This window comes from Panthera tigris, chromosome D3, assembly GCF_018350195.1.
Source record: "Panthera tigris isolate Pti1 chromosome D3, P.tigris_Pti1_mat1.1, whole genome shotgun sequence".
Taxonomy (NCBI): Eukaryota; Metazoa; Chordata; class Mammalia; order Carnivora; family Felidae; genus Panthera; species Panthera tigris.
Window position 1 is genome coordinate 5174721 of NC_056671.1, and position 24004 is coordinate 5198724.

At 55.6% G+C, this 24004-nt stretch overlaps 1 protein-coding gene and 2 long non-coding RNA genes across 9 annotated transcripts in view; 2 read left to right on the forward strand and 1 right to left on the reverse strand.

Moving 5' to 3' along the window:
- The first annotated feature begins 385 nt into the window (after window positions 1–385).
- LOC107181032 lies at window positions 386–5952 on the forward strand. Of its 2 annotated transcripts, none has more exons than XR_006210128.1 (3): window positions 386–588; window positions 4113–4196; window positions 5380–5952. It is a non-coding gene; the product is annotated as an uncharacterized LOC107181032 (long non-coding RNA). The 2 variants fall into 2 exon arrangements; XR_006210127.1 differs by lacking the exon at window positions 5380–5952 and adding an exon at window positions 5241–5372.
- A 6394-nt stretch (window positions 5953–12346) lies between these two features.
- SCARB1 (scavenger receptor class B member 1) overlaps window positions 12347–24004 on the forward strand; it is a 68792-nt gene continuing 57134 nt past the window's right edge. Inside the window, exon 1 of one of the 5 annotated variants that reach the window (XM_042963042.1) lies at window positions 12347–13025. In XM_042963042.1, the coding sequence (XP_042818976.1) occupies window positions 12957–13025 (69 nt within the window). In that variant the 5' untranslated portion in view covers window positions 12347–12956. Of the gene's footprint in view, window positions 13026–13587; window positions 13634–17709; window positions 17967–24004 lie in introns of those variants that run through there. The other 4 variants (XM_042963044.1, XM_042963046.1, XM_042963045.1 and 1 more) reach the window with 4 other exon arrangements.
- LOC122232793 lies at window positions 14045–17307 on the reverse strand. Of its 2 annotated transcripts, XR_006210194.1 has the most exons (3): window positions 17204–17307; window positions 16520–17079; window positions 14045–15489 (listed from the first exon to the last, which is right to left on the reverse strand). It is a non-coding gene; the product is annotated as an uncharacterized LOC122232793 (long non-coding RNA). The 2 variants fall into 2 exon arrangements; XR_006210193.1 differs by lacking the exon at window positions 17204–17307 and having other exon boundaries at window positions 16520–17124.

The window sequence follows — 24004 nt, forward strand, 5'->3', positions numbered from 1 at the left end:
AGTTGGTTCCAACTTGGGGAGACATTCTTACTACAACTTCAAGCCTTTTTTTAAAAAGTTTTTATTTATTTAATTCGAGAGAGAGAGAGCATACGAGCAGGAGAGGGGCAGAGAGAGGGGGAGAGAGAATCCCAAGCAGGCTCTGCACCGTCAGCGCCTGACACGGGGCTCGAACTCCCCAACCGCGAGATCAGGACCTGAGCCCAAATCAAGAGTTGGATACTTAACCGACCGAGCCACCCAGGTGTCCCTACAAGTTTGAGTCTTGTTATCATCCTGAAATACAGTTCCTCATTTCAAAAAATTCTTTATTAGTTATTAGAATAACGGGCATGGTACTGGACAGAGGCGTCGGTCAGTAATAATGTATTTTTTTAAAGGTCTTATTTTTAAATAATCTCCATACCTGATGTGGAGCTCACACTCAGGACCCCAAGATCAGGAGTCACCTGCTCTACTGCGCAGCCAACCGGGCGCCCCGATACTGCATTTCCCAAACAAGCAGAGACAGTACGGCCACATGATGCCTGATCTAATTTATATGAAATGTCCAGAATCGGCAAATCCATCCGGACAGGAAGTAGCCTGGTGGGTGCCAGGGTCTGGGGTGGGGTGGGGTGGGGTGGGGGTGGGGGTGGAGCAGGCAGTAACGTTAATGGGGGCGGGGTTTGATCTGGGGTGATGAAAAGTCTCGGAAATAGACAGAAATGGGGTTGCACAGCGTCGTGGAAGGACTGGATGCCCCCGAACTGTTCGTAGGAAAATGTTACTTTTCTGTCACTTCACCTCAATTGAAAGAAAGAAGCCAGTCACCAAAGGCAACTACCGCCTGATTCCACTTATATGAAGTGTCTAAAGTAGCCGAACTCACTGAAACAGAAAGCAGGGTGGCGGTTGCCAGGGGCTGGGGAAGGGAGGAAGCGGGGGATGTTGTTTATGGGGACAGAGCTTTACTTTTGTGAGATGCAGAAGTTCTGGACCTCTGGGTCCAGCCACGTGAATGTAGTTAACAGCACTGAACTGCGCGCTTAAAAAGAGTTAAGATGTTAAATTTATGTCTTTTTTTTCTTGGTACCATTTTCAAAAAAAAACAAGCAGAAAGAAATACGTCACAATACGAAGACTTATCAGGTCTGGGTGCTAGGTACCCGGTGTGCATGATGCTATACTATATAGCATACTTTTAAGATATTTCACAATCAGGAAAAAAAAATCTGAAAGTATTTCCTTGAGATACAGGGGCAAAAACCGATCTAGAATTTTTTTTTGAGCTTTTGTGCAAATCTTTAGACTTGAACAGCAGCCGTAGGGCTTTACTTATCCTTTAAATTATATTTTTAAACGCTGATCTTTTTTTAAGTTTATTTATTTCATTTTGGAAGAGAGAGAGAGAGAGAGAGAGAGAGAGCATGCGTGGGAGAGGGGCAGAGAGGGAGGGAGAGAGTCCCAACAGGCTCAGTGCTGAGCTGTCAGGTTTGGAGCCCAACGCGGGGCTCGAACTCACAAACACTGAGATCGTGACCTGAGGCAAAATCAAGAGTCGGATGCTTGACCGATGGAACCAACCAGGCGCCCCCGTAAAAGATGGCCCTTTAATTCTCTTTATGAGGTATTAAAAGCATACCTAATATACACACATAATGAAAATGATTCCGCAGGATTGCTTAGTTATCTGTCGCTGCTTAATAAACCGTTCCGGACTTAGGGGCAGGACATCACGCCGTCCAACGATTGTGTGGCTCGGCTCTGGGGGTGACCGGGCTCAGCAGGGCGGTCCCTGCGCAGCTTTGTCAGGTGCTTGGGTCAGAAGTGGCTGCGGAAACCAAGAAGCTCCCTCCCTCGCACGGCTGGCAGTTGGTGCTGGTTTGGGCTGGGTCCTCGGTGGCGGTTGTTGGCTAGAACACAGCACAGAGCATCGGCACTTGGTCCGGGGTCCAAGAGCGAGCAGCCCGTGAGAGCCAGGCGGACCTCATCGCCTGTGCCACATCCTGTTCATTAGAAGCGAGCACAGCTAGAAGGTGCAGGGTTAAGGCTATCTAGAACTTTTTCATCTTGGAAAACAGAAGCTCATTAAACATGAACTTCTCGCTCCCGCTCCCCCAGACCCTGGCGCCCCATCCCCCCAGACTGTAAATCTGCTCACGTAACGGGAATCCGTATTTGACTTTTGTGACTGGCCTGTTTCACTTAGCATAATGTTCTCGAGGTTCGTTCCTGTTGTAGGAGGTGACGGAATTTTATTCCCAACTTTTAAAAAATGTTTTATTTATTTCGGAGAGAGAGAGAGAGACAGGGCGCTAGCGGGGCTCGAACCCATGAACCGCGAGATCGTGACCTGGGCCGAAGTCGGCCGCTTAACCGACTGAGCCCCCCCGGGCGCCCCATTCCAAATTTCCAAGGCTGGATGATATTCCACTGTATGGCTGGAACACATCGTGTTGAGCCATTCGTCCGTCAGCGGGCACTGGGGTTGCTCCCACCTGTCAGCTATTGTGAATAACGCTGCTGTGGACACGCGTGTGTGACTCTCTCTTTGAGATCCTGCTCTGAGTTCTTCGGGGTGTATACCTAGAAGTGGGATTGCTGGATTCCCAATTTCTCCACGCCCTTGGCCGTGCTGGTTGTTTTCTGTCTTTTGGGTGGTAGCCATTCTGATGGGTGTGAGGTCAGATCTCACTGATTGGCATCTCGCCGATAATTAGCGATCCTTCTATGTGCTTGTCGACCCACTTGTACATCATTTTTGGAGAAATTCCTACTCAAGTCCTTTGTTCATTTTTTTTTTTTTCAACTTTTTTTTTTTTTTTTTTTTGGGACAGAGAGAGACAGAGCATGAACGGGGGAGGGGCAGAGAGAGAGAGGGAGACACAGAATCCGAAGCAGGCTCCAGGCTCCGAGCGGTCAGCACAGAGCCCCATGCGGGGCTCGAGCCCACGGACCGCGAGATTGTGACCTGAGCCGAAGTTGGCCGCTTAACCGACTGCGCCACCCAGGCGCCCCCTTTGTTCATTTTTTGACCGGGTTCTTTGATTTGTTGTTGTTGAGTTGCAGGAGCTTTGTATATATTCTAGATATTAACCCCTTATCTGACACACGACTTGCAAATATTTTCTTCCATTCTGTTAGGTTGCCTTTTCACCCTGTTGACTATGTCCTTTCACACAAAATAGGCTTCGCTTTTTCTGGAGAACTGCCACAGGCTGCAGAGATACGTGCTAAAGCCACACAAGTATAAACAGGTCTGGGCAGAAAATAAGTCTTGCCCTGCCCTGGCTGCCCCCCTCGAAGGCAGCGTCTAGTACCAGGTTCTTCTGTGGCTTTCCAGAAGCTTTCCTTGAGGCTTTGAGATGTAAAATTACCATAGGGATTGTACAGGGCTCATATTCAGACGAACTGCAAAGTTGACCTTTCCTCATAGGGTTTGGAGAGCTTGTGTTCTTGGCTTGAAAGGTGCTTGCTTTCTTTTTTTCTTTTTTCTTTTGTTTGTTTTTAATGTTTATTTATTTTTGAGAGACAGAGAGACAGAGCATGAGTGGGGGAGGGGCAGAGAGAGACCAACAGACAGACACAGAATCCCAAGCGGGCTCCAGGCTCCGAGCTGTCAGCACAGAGCCCGACGCGGGGCTCAAACCCACGAACTGTGACATCATGACCTGAGCCAAAGTGGGATGATTTAACTGACCGAGCCCCGCCCCCCCCCCCCCCCGCCCGGCGTCCCAAAAGGTGCTTTCTTTTTTTTTTTTTTTTTCAACATTTATTTATTTTTGGGACAGAGAGAGACAGAGCATGAACGGGGGAGGGGCAGAGAGAGAGGGAGACACAGAATCGGAAACAGGCTCCAGGCTCCGAGCCATCAGCCCAGAGCCTGACGCGGGGCTCGAACTCACGGACCGCGAGATCGTGACCTGGCTGAAGTCGGACGCCCAACCGACTGCGCCACCCAGGCGCCCCCCAAAAGGTGCTTTCTTAAAGGAGAGAGTGTTTGCTCTGAACAGCGTCTGAGTTACTGTTCTGCAGGAAGATAAGAGTTTGTGTTTTGTTTTACTCGAACTCAGTTCCTCTTGTCAGTCCTGTGCTGGGGAAAACTCTCACTTCGGTTCTTTGTTTTTCAGAAATTCCAAGGAACATGAAACGTGCCAACAGGAAGACAGCAAAAGTGCTGACCTTCCCCCAGATTCTTCTTCAATCAGAAACTGGTAGGATATCAGCCATTGGGGCAGGTGGGCAGAAGGGAATATAACGCGGGGAGATGAAGAATTAGCCTCCGGTTACCGTTTGCCGCTTTCCCTTTGAGCTTTGGAGACACCTGAGTTTCAGGGGGCATCTGGCTGTCCAGCTAGAGCTGATGTGTCACAACAGAAATGATTCCGTGTCTCTGGGGGCCAGAAGTGGGTAATCAAGGTGAGGGCAGGGCGGGTGCTGCTGGGGGCGGGGGGGAATACCCAATTCTGAAACCACCGCAGATGGAGAGAAATCAAAGAATTCAAGACCTATCCGTGCAGGAGAAATCTTAGATTCGATGGGGAGGGGCCGTGGAAGGAGAAGGAAGAGAAAAAGAGCTCGACTCCCTGCTGTCCCCCCCGCAGCAAAGCTCAGAGGGTGCGGGTGTCTTGTTTCTTTCCGTGGAGGCTCCTGAGGATTGAGTTTCAGGAGCTGGATTCCCATATGGTGGTAAACACGTTGCCGAAATAAACACCTTCCTACCTGACAACTTTCTCCCTTTCCGGTGCGGGGGCAGGGCCGGGACAGGGGAGCTGGAAGCAAAATGCACTTTTCCCACGGAGCCAGATTGCACTAACCGCGGCTCGGGGCGGGGGCCCTTGGGAGCCAACACCAAGTGCAGAATCAGGTGCCCGGCCGCCTTAGATCTCAGCCGCCTCAAGGAGAGGGTGGAAAGGGAGACAGCCTCGGGCTTGTCTCAGTGAGAAGGAGCTGGAGAATAGGTCAGCGTGGGAGTCCCTCCTGACATTTGGGCTTCTGGAAGGTCCTTCTCACCCCTCCCATGGCCTATCTGGAGTGTTCGTCAGAAGCCTCTGGAAGGCATGTGAAAACACAGATCCCTGGACCTTGCTCGGCATGCCTGAGAGCCCCCGGGATTCTGGTGTTAAGCCAGATTTGAGGTTAACAGCCCGGTTCCTCCTTGTCTATCAGAGGGCGACCCAGAAAGCCTTCCCTGACCTCTCCCGCTGGGGTCAGGTCCCCTATTCACTCACTCACTCACTCATTCATTCATTCCACAGACCATCACACCCCTCGCACGCTGTGGGCCCTGGTGTGAGGACAGGCATACTGGTGAAGGAGACAGACAGAATCAGGCCGGACGATATCTGGGTGTCGCGGAAATAAAACAGGATGATGTGATAAGGAGTGTTTCTTTAGATGCGCCGGCCAGGGGAAGCCTCTCTGAGGAGGTGACATTGGAGCTGGACCTCGAAGGAGCTGCTGTGGAGACCAGTGATGAGTGTTTAAAGCGGTGAGCCCAGCACGTGCCAAGGTCCTGTGGTGGGTGCAAGCCGGGCACATCAGAAGATCCACCAGAGGCTTAGGGTGGCTGCAGCTCAGGGAGTGAGGGGTGGGGAGAGGTGGAGGAGGGAGGTGGCCCAGGCCCAGGGCCTTGTGGGCCCCAGGGAGGGCTGGAGGCTTTATGCCCGGGCAATGGGCACCGACGGGAAACCAGGACGGGGTTTAGGCAGGAAGTAATTCGATCCTGCTTGCTTTGACAAAGGGCCACTCTGTCACCTCTGTAATACACCCTCACTGAAGCGGACTCCTTTCCCTGAGAGCGTTTTTCTTAGGTGCCAGTATAGACTCACCGGTGTGAGAGTAATATCTTTGTCCCTACGGGTCTGGAACCTGTACGAGGCCGCAGCTGATGGGCCCCGTGTCTCCCTTGCCCGTAAGAAATGCTCAGTAGACACAGTTAAACCGACGGTCCTGTGAATGTCCAGCGGTGCCCCCGCCCCTGCTGCCCCCGGGCCCTCTCCCCTCCCCCCTCCTCTCCCCTCCCCCCTCCTCTCCCCCCTCCCCCCTCCTCTCCCCTCCCCCCTCCTCTCCCCTCCCCCCCCCTCTCCTCCCCCCGCCCCCCCCCCCCCCCCAGCCCCGGCCTCTCTCTCCTCCCCCCCTCCGCCCACCAGCACCACCCTGTCCCTGGCAAAAAGCAGTTTCGGATGCTGGCAGTTGTGTCCGGAACGGTGTTGCCATCCCTCGCTTGCTAGATCATATTTTTGGAAGCTGCTTCTACCTAGGTTCCAGCCGCCTCCGACATACAGTCTGGTGGCCAAGGACAGTCTCCCCCTCGGGGAAGAAACAGGCAACTTTGCTGTTCTACGGTTGAGCGAATTTTTAAAGCAGGCGGCGGGCTTTTCCTGTCCCAAAGGATTCTCTGTCCCGACACTGGCCTGCTGTGCCTGGCTGCCCAGGGACCGTCGTCTTGCCCTGATGCTGCGGGACGTGTCCCCGTGCCTCAGCGGGCCCCGGGGCAGAGGAGGGCAGGCTGCTGCCCTTTTCTGGGCGGGGCAGAAAATGTTGCTCCGGCAGGACAGACAGCGAGACAGACAAACAGACGGGGGCTGGGTGCAAATGAGCTGTTCAGTCAGGCCGAAGCACGAAAACTTGGCGATCGTTTAACAAGCCAGTGTGGGGTCAGGCCCCCCCCGACGGTGAGAGGTTAAGTGGTTCTCTTGAGTTAAAAAGAGAAGCCTGAAAACTCAGCCCAGAGTGTAACAAACCGGCGCTCATACGCTTTGGGCCTGGGAACAAAAGCCCTAAGAAAGAGGGACAGGGAGAGAGAGAGGGAGAGAGAGAGAGAGAGAGAAGGAGGGGGCAGAGGGAGACTTGGACTGCGGGCCTTTGGAGCACTTCCAGATACTTCCCCGAAAGCTGCTACCACAACCACGCCAGCCTCACGTTGCGCCTTTCAGGTCCTTGGACACACGAAGTTCACTCTCACCTCAGGGCCTTTGCACCTGCTGTGCTCGCTTGCCTGGAACCCTTTCCCTGGGTCTTCACGTGGCTGGCTCTTCTCTATGCCGTTCTTTGCTCCCATGTTACCCTCTCGGAGAAGCCCTACCCTCACTCTCTCTATCAAACTGCTCGATGCTGTCTCTTTCTGCGCCTTTAGCATTGTCCGAAATGATGCTGTTTGCTCATTCGTGGACTTGCTTTTGTGTCTGCCCCCACCCGCTGGAATGCACCTCGAGGAGAGGAAGGACCTCTCCCATGAGCTCTCCAGTGCCCAGGACTGTTCTGCCACATAGAGGGCACTCAGTAAACATTCCCCGAACGAATCAATCAATAACGCTGTTGATTGTGGCTGCTGGCTGCTTGCCAGAGGGTTTCATATCTGTATCCATTGAGATGCTTTTTGCTTTTTGCTACTAGAAAGCACCAACCCAAACAGTCGGACAATCAAGGCATTTATTATTTCCGGAGGGGGAGAGTCCTCTGATAGGGCCGCTTTGGGGTTCTCAGTCTCAGTGGCCAAGGACGGGTGTCGCTGAGGACCCAGGCTCTTGCCATCTCCCTGCTCCGGCATTTGCTACACGGCAAGATGACGGTCACCCCCCCAGACGTCTGTCCCACTCAGATGGGATAACACCCGCCACCCTCTTGTCTCATTGGCCAGAATTTGGTCATGTGTCCGTCTTGTCTCTAAGCCAGTCATAGCGAGGCGAATAGTATTCTCCAGACCGGCTCGGCACAATCGGGATCCCCTCCTAGGGGGGCGTGGGGTCCCCCTTTTTGAGCCTCGTGGCCACCCGGAAGAAGGTGGGCACTCTGCATTCAGCAGAGAGGGGGGTGGAGAGGAGTTTGGGGAAGGCGGCCAATGGTGCCTATCACACGCAAGTTTAATGTTCCATTTCATTGTCACAAAGATCGTGTCAGCAATTGACCCCTGAGTGCACCATTTTTTAACACCCCACCCTTTAAACGACAATTATTTTCAGTAAGAATAATTATTTTCCGGATTCCTTCTTTAGTTTCTTTCTTTTTTTAAAGATTTAATTGAAAAAAATTTTAATGTTTATTTTAGAGAGAGAGAGAGAGAGAGAGAGAGAGAACGCAAGCAGGGGAGGGGCAGAGAGAGAAGGAGACACAGAATCCGAAACAAGCTCCAGGCTCTGAGCGGTCAGCACAGAGCCCGACTCGGGGATTAAACTCGCAAACCATGAGATCATGGCCTGAGCCAAAACCTAGGTGCCCCAACTAACTAGAACTTAAAGAAAAATTTGGAAAAGAAAAAAAGAGTTGCATGCTCCACAGACTGAGCCAGCCAGGTACCTTCCTTTTTTAGTTTTAGACAAACAGAAAGAAGAATACATTTCTATTTTAAAGATGTTTATTAAAATATTGTGTGTGTGTGTGTGTGTGTGTGTGTGTGTGTGGCACCTGAAGTTCTCTGAACTAAATTCTGTATAGAATACCGTACTTATTAAAGGGCAAATTGGGGCTCCTGGGTGGCTCAATCAGTTAAGTGTCTGACTTTGGCTCTGGTCATGATCGCACGGTTCACGAGTTCAAGCCCCGCGTCGGGCTCTGTGCTGACAGCTCGGAGCCTGGAGCCTGCTGCGGATTCTGTGTCTCCCTCTCTCTCTGCATGTGCTCTGTCTCTCTCTCTCTCTCTCCCCAAAATAAATTTAAACAAAGAAGTAAAGGGCAAGTAACACAAGGATGCTAATTTGAAGCTTCCGCAGATATTGTTAAAACTCAGCAGCAAGGTAGCAATTGTTCAGCATGGGAATTGGTAAGCTTTTTCTGCAAAGGGCCAGAAGGTAAATATTGCAGGCTTTTTGGGCCATAGCGTTTCTGTCACAACTCAACTCTGCCATTGAAGCAAGACAGCAGCGGTCAGTGACATGTAGTGAATGGGCTTGGCTGTGTTCCAATAAAACTTCATTTACAAAAACAGGCTGGGGGTCAGATTCGGCTTGTCGTTTGACAATTCCTGGTTTAGAAAACTTAAAGGGTTTTTTTTTCAGGGGCAATATTTTATCACTGACTTTCTTAGAGTTACTGTTGTGCGGTGATAATAAGCAGACTGAAGGGACGCCTGGGCGGCTCAGTTGGTTGAGCGTCCGACTCTTGATTTCAGCTCAGGTCATGATCCCGGGGTCGTGGGATCGAGCCCTGTGTTGGGCTTTGTGCTGAGCATGGAACCTACTTAAGATTCTTTCTCTCTCTCTCTCTCTCTCTCTCTCTCTCTCTCTCTCTCTCTCTCTTCCTGCTCCTCCCCTGCTCGCACATGCTGTCTCTCTAAAAAAAACGAAAAGAAAAGAAAAAGCTTGGGGCTCCTGGGTCCAACTCTTGATTTGGGCTCAGCTCACGATCTCAGGGGTCGAGCCCCGATCAGGCTCTGTGTTGACAGGGCAGAGCTTACTTGGGATCCTCTCTCTCTCAAATTAATAAATAAACTTAAAAAAAGAAAAGAAGCAGGCCGAGTGGGTTTTATTATTGTTTTTAAATTATCTAGAAGCAATGCATTGTGGGGGACTGGATCCATGGTCTCAGCCTCGTCTTACAGAGGGGGCACTCGGGTCTTAGAGGGGCGTCCCGGGCTTAGGGGGGGGAAATGCCTGGAAAGCAGCGAGCCCCCATAGCCGGCACGTGTCCCCTTCCTGCCCCCCTGCGTGGCAGGGTCCTCTTTCTGGCACGGTCGCTCAGGGGAGCTAGCGGGCTGCCCCCTCACACTTTGCGGGACTTCCCTCTCTGGCCCAGGACGGGCCCAGGAGGGAGGCGGTCCCTCCAGGGTGGGCTTGGTGACAGTTGGGAGGCCCACGGCCCCTCACTCCCCTGGCCTGGAGGCTGCGGAGAACCTCCCCCCGCCTCCCCCCTGCTCCAAGCCCTTCCCACCATATCTTATCTGCCACCTCCCTCCCCAGTTCTTGATCAAAGATCGACTCTCGGGTCCCTCTTTACAGCTCAGTTTCCTGCCAGCCTCCTAGGACGCTCGGCAAAGCTCTAGGCCACAAGCCCTGCGCGTCGTGGGGGCTCCTTCTCCTTCCCTGTGCGGCTCAGACGTTTACCATCGTGTAGATATGTAGATATCATCGTGTAGATATCACGCGGGGTCCTCGGCGGTGAGTACGCTCACGTGTCTGTGCAGCGCCACCTCCGTCCACCTCCAGGGCTTTCTCATCCTCCTGATCGGAGACTCCGTGGCCCTGAAACACTGACCCCCCGGTCCCCTCCCCCAGCCCCTGGGGCCCACCACCCCCCCTTGCCGTCTCTGCGGACGCGACTCCCCCGGGCGCCTCACACCCGTGGGATCATCCCGTATCTGTCCTTGGGCGGCCGGCGCCTTTCATCACGCAGCACACACGTCCTCAAGTTGCGTCCCGGGCGTAGCGGGGTCGGCGCTGCCCTTGTTTTGAAGGCCGAATCATCTCCCACTGCACGTTGGTCCTTCCTCTGTCGACCCCTTGGCTCTCGATGCCGTGGACACGGGTGGGCGAGGGTCTCTTCTCTCCGAGCCCCAGCTCTCAGTTCCTCGGGGGATAGGCTCGGAAGGGGAGTTGCCGGGTCAGGTTTAATTTTCCGGAGGAGCCACTACGTTTTTTTCCCCATAGCGGCTGCAGCGTGCACAGTGGTCCCATTTTCTCCGTATCTTCTTTAATACTTATTTCCTGTTTTGCCTTATTTGTTTGTTTGTTTGTTTGTTTGTTTATTTACTTACATTTTCCACGTAGGCTCCACGCCCGATGTGGGGCTTGAACCCACACCCCCGAGATCGAGACTCCCATGCTCTACGGACTGAGCCAGGCAGGCGCCCCGTGCCTCACCTTTTTAGAGCCTTGTCCTGGTCAGGGGCCATCCTCTTGTCTGCGGCAGGCAGCAAACTACGGGAGGCTTCTGTCCCCTTGTGCGCTGGCAGAAATGGAGCAGAGTTCTTAGCTCACGGCTGCTGGCCCGGTTCTCCCCACGCGCTTCCTTCCACCTTTGTCCTGGAAAGTGGTTTTGTGTTGGAGAATTAGCCCTTGTCAGAGAGGCACTATCTCAAGTCCTGAGAACCAGGGGCAAAGGTACTATTCAGCTGCCAGCTTTTAGAGAAGGAAGGTGGCTGGCGACTGGCAAAGTGTTGAGTGATTCTGCAGGAAGCCGGGATTGCCTGGGGCTGGGCTAAGTCTCCAAGGGGAGGACTGGGCGTTCTGGGGACCTCCACGAATATTTACAAGATTGTAGGGGCATTTTTGCCCATTGACGAGAAACAGCTCTTCAGAAGTCATTTGCATCAGTATGAGAAATTGGCATTTTCATTAAAATCTATCCAGGAACCCTTCTGCCTCAGGGCCTTTGCACTGGCTCTTCCCTCTGGGAAGCCCTTCCTTAGAAATCTGCATGGCTCCTTCCTGTGCCTCCTTTAAGTCTTCGCTCAAATGCCACCTTCTCACAGACGCCCTCCCAATCACCCCATTTAAATGCATTGCCCCCTCCTTACTGGGGGCACTTACGCTGCTCTCTTACCCACCCCCCCACCCCCAAGCACAGATCGTTCATTAACACAGTGCTGTTCAACAGAAATGCAATGGGAGACAAATCTGCAATTTCAAAGTTTTTAGTAGCTGCTTTTGTTTCTTTTAAAGATTTTATTTTTAAATAGTCTCTACAGTCAATGTGGGGCTCGAACTCCCAACCGTGAGATCAAGAGTTGCACACTCCTCTGACTGAGCCGGCCAGGTGCCCCTGCCTATGTTTTAAAAGGTGAAAAGAGGCCCACCCGGGTGGTTCAGTCGGTTAAGCGTCTGACTTCGGCTGCGGTCATGACCTCACGGTTTGTGGGTTCGAGCCCCGCGTCGGGCCCTGTGCGGACAGCTCGGAGCCTGCTTCGGATTCTGTGTCTCCCCCTCCCCTGATCACACTCTGCCTCTTTCTCTCTGTCAGAAATACAATAAAGAACAAAAAGAAACAGGTGACATTCGTTTTAATTGTGTATTTTATTTAACCCAACGTATCTGAATGTTTTCATTGCAACGTGTCATCAATATAAAGACATTGAGATAGTTTATGTTCTCTCCTTCTACCGAGTCTTTGCAACCCGGCATGTTTATGACACATCTCGCTTGGGCTGAGCCCGTCTTGGGCGCCCGGGAGCCCATGTGGCCAGCGGCTACCGTAGGGGACCGCACTGCTCTGACGCGTTATACAATTTACCAATGATTATGTTTATCGTTTATCAGTCTTTTTTTTTTTTATTTTATTTTTTTAACATTTATTTATTTTTGAGACGGAGAGAGACAGAGCATGAGCAGGGGAGGGTCAGAGAGAGAGGGAGACACAGAATCCGAAACAGGCTCCGGGCTCCGAGCTGTCAGCACAGAGCCCGACACGGGGCTCGAACTCACGAACCACGAGATCGTGACCTGAGCCAAGTCGGACGCCCAACCGACTGAGCCACCCGGGCGCCCCTCGTTTATCAGTCTTGCTTGTCTGCTGGAACAGTTGTGCAAGGCCGGCGAGCTTTGTCACGTACGCTGCTGGGTCCCCGGCGCCCAGCAGAGCGCCCAGCACAGAGCAGGTGCCCAGTCAGCAGGGAGAAAGCAGATGTGATCTCTGGTTCCGCCCTCGCCCTCGCCCTCGCCTGGCAGCTGTGGCCAAACACGACTGCTTCCCCTTCCTCAGGAGATTTTTCCTTTTCTCCCGCCCTTGCCCTCACCCCTGTCTTCTCTCCGGCCGGCTGCCTCTCTTTTCCCTTCCTCCGCGTGTTCCTCTCCCTCAGCTAAGAGTCTCGTCCGTTATGCATCCCTCGGGGGCTCGGGAGGCGAGTGCCTCTGGTTCAGCCCCTGCTCCACTGGAAACCAGGACTCTTTGAAACCAAGGCCTTTCTTTCCACGCGATCCGGTTAGTGCTCTTGAGGAGAACGCCGAGACTTCCCGGGCTGGGGTGGGGCAGACGGCATGTGGCTGCTTGCACAGAGCGATGATTCCATCTGACGCGGGCACCTTGCTGAGTGTGTAATCAGGATGAACTCATTTCAAGCTCATGACCACCCCCCGGAGGTGGGCGCGGTTGAGCTCATCGCTATCCCACAGGTAAGGGGGCCAGGGTGCAGCGAGGATCGACGGCTTGCCCGAGGCCACCCAGCTACGCAGCCTGGCTGCACACGTGGATTTTGAACCACCGGGCTCTGGTAGCTAGCGTTCATCAACACATATTGATTGAAAAAAATTTTTTTTAATGTTTATTATTGAGAAACCGAGCGTGAGCAGGGGAGGGGCGGAGACAGAGGGAGACGCAGAATCCAAAGCAGGCTCCAGGCTCCGAGCTGTCCGCACAGAGCCCGACGCGGGGCTCGAACCCACGAACCGCGAGATCATGACCTGAGCCGAAGTCGGACGCTTAACCGACTGAGCCACCGACTGTGGGCCAGGCGCTGTTGTAGGAGTTGGAGACACGGTCACGGGCAGAACAGACAGATTCCTGCCCTTATGAAGTCTGCATTATGTAGTGTGTTGGAGATGATAAGTGCAGAAGTAAAGCAGGGAAGGGAGATAGGGAGCATTGTGGGGTGTGGTTTGTAATTTAAAGAGAGTGGATAGGAAGGAAGTGCTTGCAGCGATGACATTTGAGCAAGAACTCGAAGGGAGAGAGGGTGAGCTCTGTGGGGGTTTGAGAGAAGAGCAATCCAGGAAAGGGACCGGTAAGTGCAAAGGCCCTGAGGCAGAAGCAAGGTGGCAGGTTTGAGGAACACCGGGAGGTCCAGCAGGTGGGCCAGGGGTGGGGGGGGAGGGGGAACACGAGGTCAGGGAGATGATGGTGACCTTGTGGGCTGTCATGTGAACTTCGGCTTTTATTTTTCTTTTTCTTAATGTTTATTTATTTTTGAGACAGAGAGAGACAGAACATGAAGGTGGAGGGGCAGAGAGAGAGGGAGACACAGAATCGGAAACAGGCTCCAGGCTCCCAGCTGTCAGCACAGAGCCTGACGCGGGGCTCGAACTCACGGACCGCGAGATCATGACCTGAGCCGAAGTCGGACGCTTAACCGACTGCGCCACCCAGGCGCCCCAGGACTTTGGCTTTTAATCTGACTGAGGTGGGGGCCGCGGGAAATGTTTGATTTTTTTTTAATGACAGCTAGCTCATGTAGCATACAATGCACTCATTTGATGGGCACAACCCACCAGATTTTAGTCTATTGCACGGGGTCGTGCAAACACCACCACAGTCAATTTTAGGACATTGTCATCATCCCAAAGATATCATCATCCCCCCCCCCCCCCCAATCCCAGACCACCACGAATCTGCTTTCTGCCTGGTGGAGTTGCCCCTTCTGGACATTTCCTGTGAACGGAACCCAACACTATGTGGTGTTTTGTTAACACGCTTCTTTCACTTGGCATCGTGTTTTCAAAGTTCACCCGCACTGCGGCCCATAGCAGCACTGTTTTCCTTTTCGTGCCAAATAACGTCCCGTGGGGTGATACCGCCCCTCTCATTTACCTATTCGTCAGCTGAGGGACGCGGGGGCCACCTCCACCTTGGGGCTGTCGCGGGCAGCGCTGTAAGGGCCACTGGGGCACGGGTGTTTGTGTGGACGCGGATCTCATTTCTCTTGTGTGTGCCCCAGACTGGAACAGCCGGGTCTTAAGGTGAGTCTGTGTCCAGCCTTCTGAGGGATGGCTTCCCCGGGGGCCGAACCATGTTACACCCCCCTCCCCCAGCAGTGTCTGAGGCCACCAGCGTCCCCGCCTCTTTGCCAACACTCACTCTCCGTCTTTCGGTCACGGGAGACTGTGGAGCGGAGCACGAACGTCATCTGACTTGGTTTTCACGGGATCCCTCCGGCATCCACGGTGAAAACATTTTACTCCTTTTCATCCTTCTTTCTCTTCTGCGTTTTTGCTGCCTTTCTTCATCCTGGCAAGGTCTTTCTCTCAAGTGCGATGAAGCTTTTTCTCCTGCTTCTTAGGTCGCCTTAGGTCACCCCCACAAACCTGCCCCCGGCCACCCCCCCCCACCGGAAGTGACTCCCCTCGGGCGAGATCACGGGTCACGGGTCTCAGACAGCCTTTCATCTCCTCTGCCTCTGGTCAGGTGACAGCCAGCCGTGACGCAAGGTCACTCCCACCATGTCCTTGGGCCTGTCTTGGGTAAGCATCACGCACATTTGGACCTTGAGGAGTTCGTAATAAATGCAAGTTAGATCGGGTGAGATGGTCAAGGCGAATGAGCCTCTTTGAGGGAGGAGGGGTGTCAAGGAAGTGGGTGGGGGCATCCGGCCAGGGCAGACCCCAGGTTTTAGTTAACTGGTCAGTTGCCAAGAACCACAAAGTCAATAGAAATAAGACAGTCCCCAAAGCTGATGGCTGTTGAAGACCTTTGGGAATTCGACGAAGTATATTCATTCCTCCATGAGAGACTTGATTAATTACTTAATGCTGTAGCGAGCAAGTTGATTACTTCGTCTTTAGTGCCTATGAAGTACGTGCGGGACACTGTCCCAGTGCTGGGGGTGCATCCGTTAGCAAGAACAGAAGGGCTTCTGCTCTAGAGCTGGGGGAGACAAAGGAAATAGAAAAACGAAGACAACAATTTCAGATAAAACGGGGTGACTTGGTAGAGCGACTGGTGGCTTGGTGTTCCCATTTTGGATATTTAACAGTAAAGGCCCCTCTGAGGAGTGGACTTTGAGCTGAAGCCTGGAGGAGGAGTGAGCCCCAGAAGGATCTGAGGGAAGAGTGTTGTAGGCCTGAGGTACCGCAGGTGCAAAGGCCCTGTGGCAGAAGAAAGCTGAGGCCGTTCAAGGAACAGAAAGCAAGCCCAGGAGGCTGGGAGTAGCGTGAACATGGGGAGAGGCTGGGAGATGGGGACAGAAACGCGGACGGGAGCCAGGTGGGGCAGAGCGAGGGACGCACAGGGCTTATAGCTGTGTTCACGCCTCCTGGGAGCTGGCATGAAGTGCCACCAGTTTTCCAAATCACTGAATCCTCACAACAGCCCTTGGAGAGAGGCTCTTATCCCATGTGACAAACGAGCAAACTGAGGCCCAGAGAGGGCCAAGCCACTTGCCCCCAGGACTCTGCCGTGGGGAACCCCGGAGCACGGGTTTCCCTGGACCTGCTCCCATGGGACAACACAGCCTTGCCCTGGCACCCCTCCTGCACGCACCCTGGACAAGGGCAGGTCTCCAGGCAAGGCTGTCTGGCCGGTATGCAGTGGGTGCCCAATAAATACGGGCTCAGGCCAGGCCACGCTGCTTCAGGATGGGCCTGGGATAAGGCCGCTTCCCTCCAGGGTCAAGTGGCGGTTTCAGAAGGCCCCTTTCTGAGCCATCAGGGGCTGGCTTGCCTTAGCCGGGTGCTGAGGACACTGCCTCCCATCCCGTGTAACCCCTGCCCGGCCCTTGCCCTCTCTGCAGCCCAGTCGGGGAATGAGGGGCTCGGCCTACGTCAGGGCTCCGGAACCCAGTGTGAGGTGGGGGCTGGGGGTCGCAGGCACCCGGAGGCAGGCCAGGCCGGGTGGGGGGCTGCGGAGGACTGCCGGGGAGCCCATGGCCACCTGTTCATTTCCTCCAACTCGTTACCTGCGATTATCCATCGTTCACTCGCTCATCATGTCTCCGTCCTCGTTAGAAAAGCACGAACGTGGATCTGTTGACTTGACCTCTCCGGGCGCCTTTCCGATCTGGGAAATGGAGCCCCGTGTGTCAGGCCCTTAGCACAGCACCCAGCCTCCGTTCATTCTCAAGTGCTTGCTGAGAGCAACCATCACCTGCCAGGCAGTGGGGCAGGACGGGGCAGAGAGACAAAGCGTCCACCCCACAGCATCCCAGCTGGGGCGCAGGGGGGTGGGGGTGTGTGTGTGTGGGGGGGGGCTCAGAACGCAAAGAACAAATGAACGTGTTGCAGGCCAGGTGGTGCTCCGCGATAAGGGGGAGCGCGGCCCGGGAGAGCCGGCGCTATTTCATTTTGCACAAGGTGGCGGGGGAAGGCCTTTCTGATAAGGTGGCGGGGCAGTCGTGAAGGAAGGAGCCCGGCAGATACCCGGGGGAACAGAAATGCCAAGCGAGGGGGGGTGGGGCGCTGTACCGGGCACTGAGCACTGAGGCGGGAGTCTGCGAGGCTGGTTCCGGGAAGAGCGAGGCTAAAATAGAAGGTGTGCGTGGTGGGGACTTGGGGGATAGGACGGGGCGGGGGGGGGGGACTCGGGGACAGAGGCGGGGGTGGCGGTGGGTTCTGGTGTTTCTGGTGAGTTGGGAAACTCCTACCCAATGTGACCAAAGACGTGGGCCGTGACAGAGGAAGTGGGAGAGGAGGACCGGCAGGGGCGCGGGATGGGGGAAGGAGCAGCAGGGGGAGGGGAGCAGGGGGAGGCGGGGGAGACAGAGGAGGAGAAGGAGCAGGTCAAGGGGGGAGGAGGAGCAGGGAAAGGGAGGTGCGGGGCGGAGAGGGGAAGGGGAGCGAGCGGGGGAGCCGGGCAGCGCCGACGCCCCTGCACGCGGACGGCGGAACTGCCCCGCCGCCACCCGCGGAAACGGAAGCGAGGGCGTGGGGCGCGAGACTCCCCCCACCCCACGGCGGGGCGTGTCCTCCAGACCGTCCGATCCGCGCCCCGCCCCGGCCCCGCCCCCCTGGCCGCGCGGGCCCCGCCCCTCCGCCCCCGCCCGTGGGCGCGCGCCCGAATCCCGGTGCCCCGGGCGGCCCGGGGGGCGGTCCAGCGGCGCCGGCGATGGCTCATAAGACCGCGGGCCACCTGCCGGGCCGCTCCTCCGCGCGCCGCGCTCCGGGCCCCGCCGTGCCGCTGCGGGCCGCGTCCCCGGAGTCGGCGCCTCTGTCGCCTCGGTCCCCGTCCCCACCCAGGCGCGGAGCAGCGCGGGCTCCGGGCGGGCGCCAGGGCGCGCAGACATGGGCAGCCGCGCCAGAGCGCGCCGGGCGGCCGCGATGCTGGGCTTCCTCGGGCTGCTGTGCGCCGTGCTGGGCGCCGTCATGATCGTGATGGTGCCCACGCTCATCAAGCAGCAGGTGCTCAAGGTGGGTGAGGGGCGCCGGCCGGGGCCCGCGCCGGGTCGGGGGCTGGAGGGCGCGCAGCCGGAGGCCCGGCGAGCTGCGGCCGGGATTGGCGCCCTGGTTCCGGGCCCCCGAGCACGGCGGAGCCCAGAGCACATCGCCAGGGGCAGCTGGCCGCCTCCCCAGTACCCTCCGCGACCCAGGCCGAGGTGCGGGGCAAAGGAGGCTTCCAGGGACTTTCCCGGAGGCGCGGGCCAGGGTCCGGAAGGCCAGAATGAGAGACCACCCGGAGCCTGACCTCACCCTAAGGGGGTCGGGGGCCCAGGACGGGCCTGGAGTCTGGCCACATTATGGTGCTACCCTCCCGCCTCTTTAGTACAGCAGCCTGAGGCCGCGTCTACTAAAATTAGGGCCGCACTTTGCCTGTTTCCTGTGCGCCCAAGAGGACAGGAACCCTCCATTCATGTGCTGCTGTGACACTCACATGGGCGCCCCGGTCTCCCATTACGGTGCTCAGTAGAGCATTCTCTGCTGTCCAGAATCCACACAGAAAGGCCTTCTCAGGGGCCGAATGCTCTGTCCTCCGCCAGCATCGCCTTCCCGATGCGGATTGGAAGCGATAAGCCGCTTTCTCCCCAGATTGACACAGAGGCAGCCACAAGCCCAAGGCTGCAGACGCAGAGGGTTTTCCTCTGTTCATAACCTTAGGTACGATTGCCCTTTCAACCGTGGAGACAAATGAGCTAGCCTGGGACTAGACTCTGCCCTGGGTGTCTGGACAGCCTGTTTGAATGAGCTGGAGTTAAGGAAGGCCAGGGACACTGCAGAGAGGATCGCAGCTGAGCTAAAAGTGTTTCAGGGCTTCGAAGCCAGAGACAGCACCTGCAGTGTGGGGAGGGGAGACTGAGGCTTGCTTTGCCCAGACACTGAGCGGGGATACAGATGTGGATAATGTCACTGGCTCGTTGATTTCTCTTTTCCCCCTTCGCTGGCTATTTTAAGTGGGTTTCTTAAGAATGAGACTTGTCCTTAGGGCAGCTGGGTGGCTCAGTGGGTTAAGTGTCCCACTTGGGCTCAGGTCATGGCCTCGTGGTCCACGAGTTCAAGCCCCGAGTCGGGCTCTGTGCTGACAGCTCAGAGCCTGGAGCCTGCTTCAGAGTCTGTGTCTCCCTTTCTCTCTGGCCCTCCCCCGCTTGCACTCTGTCTGTCTCTCTCAAAAATTAAAAAAAAAAAAGAATGAGACTTGTCCACATTTCGTGTGTGTGTGCCCCATGCCCAGCACAGGATGCCTGGGAATGAATGAATCTGTGGATGAATGAAGGCTACAATCCGCCTACACCTGCCTGTCCCTTCTTGGGACCTGGCCATCTTCAAACATGCTGCAACGTTTGGCTTTTACCACGGTCTCTGGGGAAGTAGTTGTCTGAGTTATACTGGCCACACTGTGTTTTTCGTTTTTGTTTTCTTTAGTTTTCAGATCTTTTCCCCTTAAGCCCCGTAGCCTGATTCCAAGGAGATCCTGGCTGACGGTGGCACTGAACACCGAGTTCCTCTTCGTGTTTTTTGGCCTCTGGGGATGGCAGGAGAAGCTCCCCTCGAAGCATTAAAATTGCTTTGTTCTCTCCCGCAGTGGCCAAGGGGCTACGCTTTCCAGAGTAGCCGTGAGAGCTTTATCCCAGCGCGAGCCTTCCGTAGACGCCCGCCGATGTTACGGTTCCCGTACGGTGTGCATCCTGGAGACGCTGTCACCCCGGTGGTGGAGGGGGGAGTGTGAGGGCGGGTGGGGTTTAGAGCTGATGAAGAACCTCACCGGCCCCGTCCTTCTCGGACCGGACTTCGGGGTGATTTCCGTCTGTGGACGTTGGTCAGGTTCGGGATGTCGGTTCCACGTGTATCAGCTCACACGCGTGTGCCTCCTAATTCCCGACTCGAACGCTAGGCTTCCGAAGCGGAGAGTGACATCGTCCTCCCTTGTCCCGCAGCTAGAATTTCCGGGCTCAAAGTTGAGCGAGAGCCACCCAGCACCCTATGTGACTCTCCCAAAGGCGATTGGTTTGGGACTGAGTGGCGTGAGGGCAGGAAGGCAACGCCTGGCCCGTGAGAGCCACTTCTTGGGCAGCCCCGGCTGAGCCCTGGCCAAGTGCCTCCCGTGGAAGAAGACTGTCTGTGTTCAGGGGACCTGGCGGGTGGGACCCCAGGAGAGGGAGGAACTTCCTGCCCGCCGGTGTTTTCTTTGGCTGCACAGGCCCCTGGACAGCTTGAATGGCGGGCCTTGTGCTTTTGATTTCCATTTTTTTATGCTTTTTGGTTCACTGAAGAAGTCCGCATGTCAAAGGCATGAGCCCTTGCTTGCACAAAAAAAAAAAAAAAAAAAAAAAAAAAACAAAACCCATTCAAATGGAGGAAAAAAGTTCCCTCCACTTTATTCCCTTCCTCAGATAATACCACCGTCATTGGCCTGTGTCTTTCTAGACTTTCATCAGTGCACGCATCGTGAGCACGTATTTGTACACGTTGGTACATACTTGTTACGTATAGTGAGCTAAGCTATGTGTAAATATTCTGCCGTTTGCTTTTCAGTTCCTGCGTACCTCTTGGAAAACGTTTCCATATCAGAACAGATAGATCTCTCCGGTCTTTGCTGTTGGTTTCACTGCTGCGTGGCTTTCCTTCCAGTGGCTTTGCACTTCATTATTTCCCTGCTTCTCTATTGACGGCTGATTTTCTCTGTCGCGGAGTAACCGAACAGTGAATGTCCTGGCACGTGCCTCTCGGCGTCCAGGCACCAACGCCTCCGCCGGGTGGATTTTCAGGATAGAAGCCTCTAGACCGCGAAGTCCGTTCAGCTTGAGTTTTGACAGTTACCGCCGAATTGCCTTTCTGAAAAGCTCTAGCATTCACACAGCCACCAACAGCATGACAGTGCCCACTCCCCCCACATCCATGCCAATTGATTGTCGTGTTTTGTTGTTGTTAATCTGATGGGTTTGATTTACATGTCTCAGGCTGCCGATGGGGTTGAGTTCGCGATGCGATGCATTTTGAAACCTGTGACGGTTTCCGGAGCCCGGGGGTTGTAGACCCGGGCTCTGCCATTTGCTGGCTGGGGACCTCGCGCGTTACTTCACCTCTGAGTCAGGGGTCAGATGTAGTTTGCCTCCTGGCACGATCACAAAGCGCAAAGGTGATTACATGTGTGTGGAAATACCCTGGATGTGCCTGGTTTCTTACTTGAATCTGACCACTGCCTTGAGAAACAGGCTGAGACCGTGCTTTTGTTCCCACAGATAAGGAAACGGAGGCACAGCAAAGATCGGCAACTTGCCGGGGTTTACACGGCTTGTGGCCGTGGTGGGCCGGCACCCCAGCCTCGAGTTGGGGTATCCACTTCTGGAGGGGCATAGGACATCGAGTGGGAGCCCTCCATCCCATCCGATGTGGGGATCGAACTCACGAACCGTGAGATCGTGACCTGAGCCGAAGTCGGACACTCAGCCGACTGAGCCTCCCAGGCGCCCCAACTTTTTCTTTTTTTTTAACAAAGAGAATATTCGTGTATTATGTGTTTAATTAAACATTAGTGACGAACCCACAACTTTCCCCAGAGAATGGCCCAATGAATTAGACACAAATGGCAGAGGAGCCCTGTGGATTGAGGTCGCTGGGAGAGGTCCAGGGAAGGAAGCGAGACTCGTCCCTTCTTCCCCGCGGCAGGCAGGAGTGGACAAGAGGCATTCGGCCAGACGGCGTGATCATGAATTACCGAGTGCCGGGCAGTATTCAGGCCATCTTTGTAAATGTCCTCTTGTTTGGTCCTGGGGAATTCTGTGACACTTCTCGTTCTCATCACCAACAGTTAGGGAAACAAGCTTCGGAGAGTCATTTGCCCCAGCTGACCCTGCCTGGTGCGTGTGTGTGTGTGTGTGTGCGTGCGTGTGCATGCACGCGTGTGAAAATGTTCTGGAAGAAAACGCCAGGAGAATGGGGACACTTGTATCCACTGCCTAGAACTGATCCTGGCATGCGCGGTCGTCCCAAGTTTGAATGGGTGAGGAATGCACGGTCAAGGTCCCTAAGGGTACATTTCCGGGTGTCTCTGGTCCAACGGCAAAGGCCCAGCGGTGGGAAGGGCTCGTCTGCTGGGCCACCGTGTGTGTTGCTGGGCCCCTTAGCCTTCTTCACATCCCAGAGGGGAGCTGAGTCCCCTCTGCTGTCTTTAAGTTGGTTTTCTGGTTGGGATCAGTCTCAGGTGCTTTGTGCACGAATTTTTCCAGCTGAGGCTGAAGGCTTCCCCCGTGTGTATTTCCATCTCGGGAAATGACGCCTCCATCTCCCCGAGCGCAGAGCTGAAGATCTTGGGTCATGCCCGATATGGTCTATCAGCAGATGCTATTGGCTTTATCTTCAAAACCTAGCTGTGTTTCAACTCCTCAACATCACCCCGAAAGCCTTCTCCAACCGCTGCTTGGACTGGTGCAGTAGTCTTCTCTCTGGTCTCCGTAGACAGCCAGAGGGATCCTGATGAAACACTCAGCAGACCATACGTCCCCTCGCTGACAACCCTGCAAGGTTCCCTGTGTTACTCTGAGTGAAGACCGAGGTCCTCTCGGTGGCCCAGAGGCCCCTGCAGTCTGGCCCTCCTTCCCTCTCTCACCTCACCCGCTCTTGGCCCCGCAGCTCACCTGCCATGCACATCTCCTGGATGTCCTCGAGCCTGCCGAGCCTGGTGCCACCACAGAGCCTCTGGCTCGCGCTCCTCTCTGTCCGGAAGGCTCACTCTGAGATATCTGTGTAGCTCGCCCCGCACGTCCCTGAAGGTAGCCTCCGTTATGCTGTATGTTTATTTGTGTGTCCTCTTTCGCCCTCATGAGCGTGGACGTCTGCTGGGGCAGGGGCCGCGTTGTCGCTCCCACGGCAGCGTCCCCGAGGGCCAGAGCAGCGGGGGGTTCGTGGTACGGTGGGTGACGGAGAGGTGGTCAGGGCCGTGAGGTTGGGGTGTTTCCTCGCCCTCTCCCCTCGCCCGGGACTTGGACCCAGACTCTAGTTTGCTCCTTCTGCCCTCAGCGAGAGCCACCCGGAGAGCCTCAGGAACGCCGTGCCCTGCCCCTGGGTGGCCTTGTGCCCTTTGGCAAATGTCCTCTGCCCATCAGTTAAAAGGTGGGGGCGGAGATGACGGGCAGTGAGTGTATTCGGCAGATGCCGTTTGAAGTGTCGTGCACGTATTACATCATTTCGTTTCGCGTCCGAACAGCGACTGTTGCCTCTCTTTCCTGAGGGAAAGAGAAGCACAGGGCCGTGAAGTCCCTTGCCCCAGGTCACACGGCTGAAATGGCAGAACCAGGATTTCAGTCCAGAGGGCCTCCGGCCCCGAGGCCCGGCCTCCCTGCTGTCTGTATTGACTGCTGTCAATATTTCGCGGTAGGGCGGGCCCCTCCCGGATTCCCCGCTTGGGTCGACCTCGCCTTTGCCTGCGCGGCCGGTGGGCAGCGGGGTCCGCTCCGGCCTTTCCTCCTTATCGGCACCTCCCCCGAACTGTCGGTACAGCGCGCCTCGTGGCTATCTCGCTGGCGGGCCGGTCTGATGGAGCGGGCTGTGTTCTAGAATCACAGATGCCCAGGCCAGCTGGGGAGGGCCGCCCGTCTCGTGCCCGCCGTCGCAGCAACCCTCAGGGTGGGCTCGTGCCTCTGCCCCGGGGTCTGCTGGGCCAGCCCCGCCCGCCGGCCAGCGCCCCCTCCGGAGCTCCGGGAGGCCGCCGGTCAATCTTGGAGGGCATCGTGGTGTCACAGGCTGATCGCTCCTGGGCTGTTTTCTGCAGGCCCCCCTGTGCACCTGGCCGCGTGTGGCAAAGCGGGGAATTGATCTGTGGTGGCCGATGGCGGGCGCCCCCCCCCTCCCCCCCGGGGTGGCTGGGATCGCAGGTGCGCGCTGGGTCTGTCCTGTTTTGCTTCCTCTTTCCCGCGGCGGAACTCGGTTTCTCTCCCTGCGCACGAGAGACCTTCTTACTCCATGGTGACAGCTGGAGACCGGGGGCAATTTTGAGTCTCCCGGAGTCTGTTTTATTT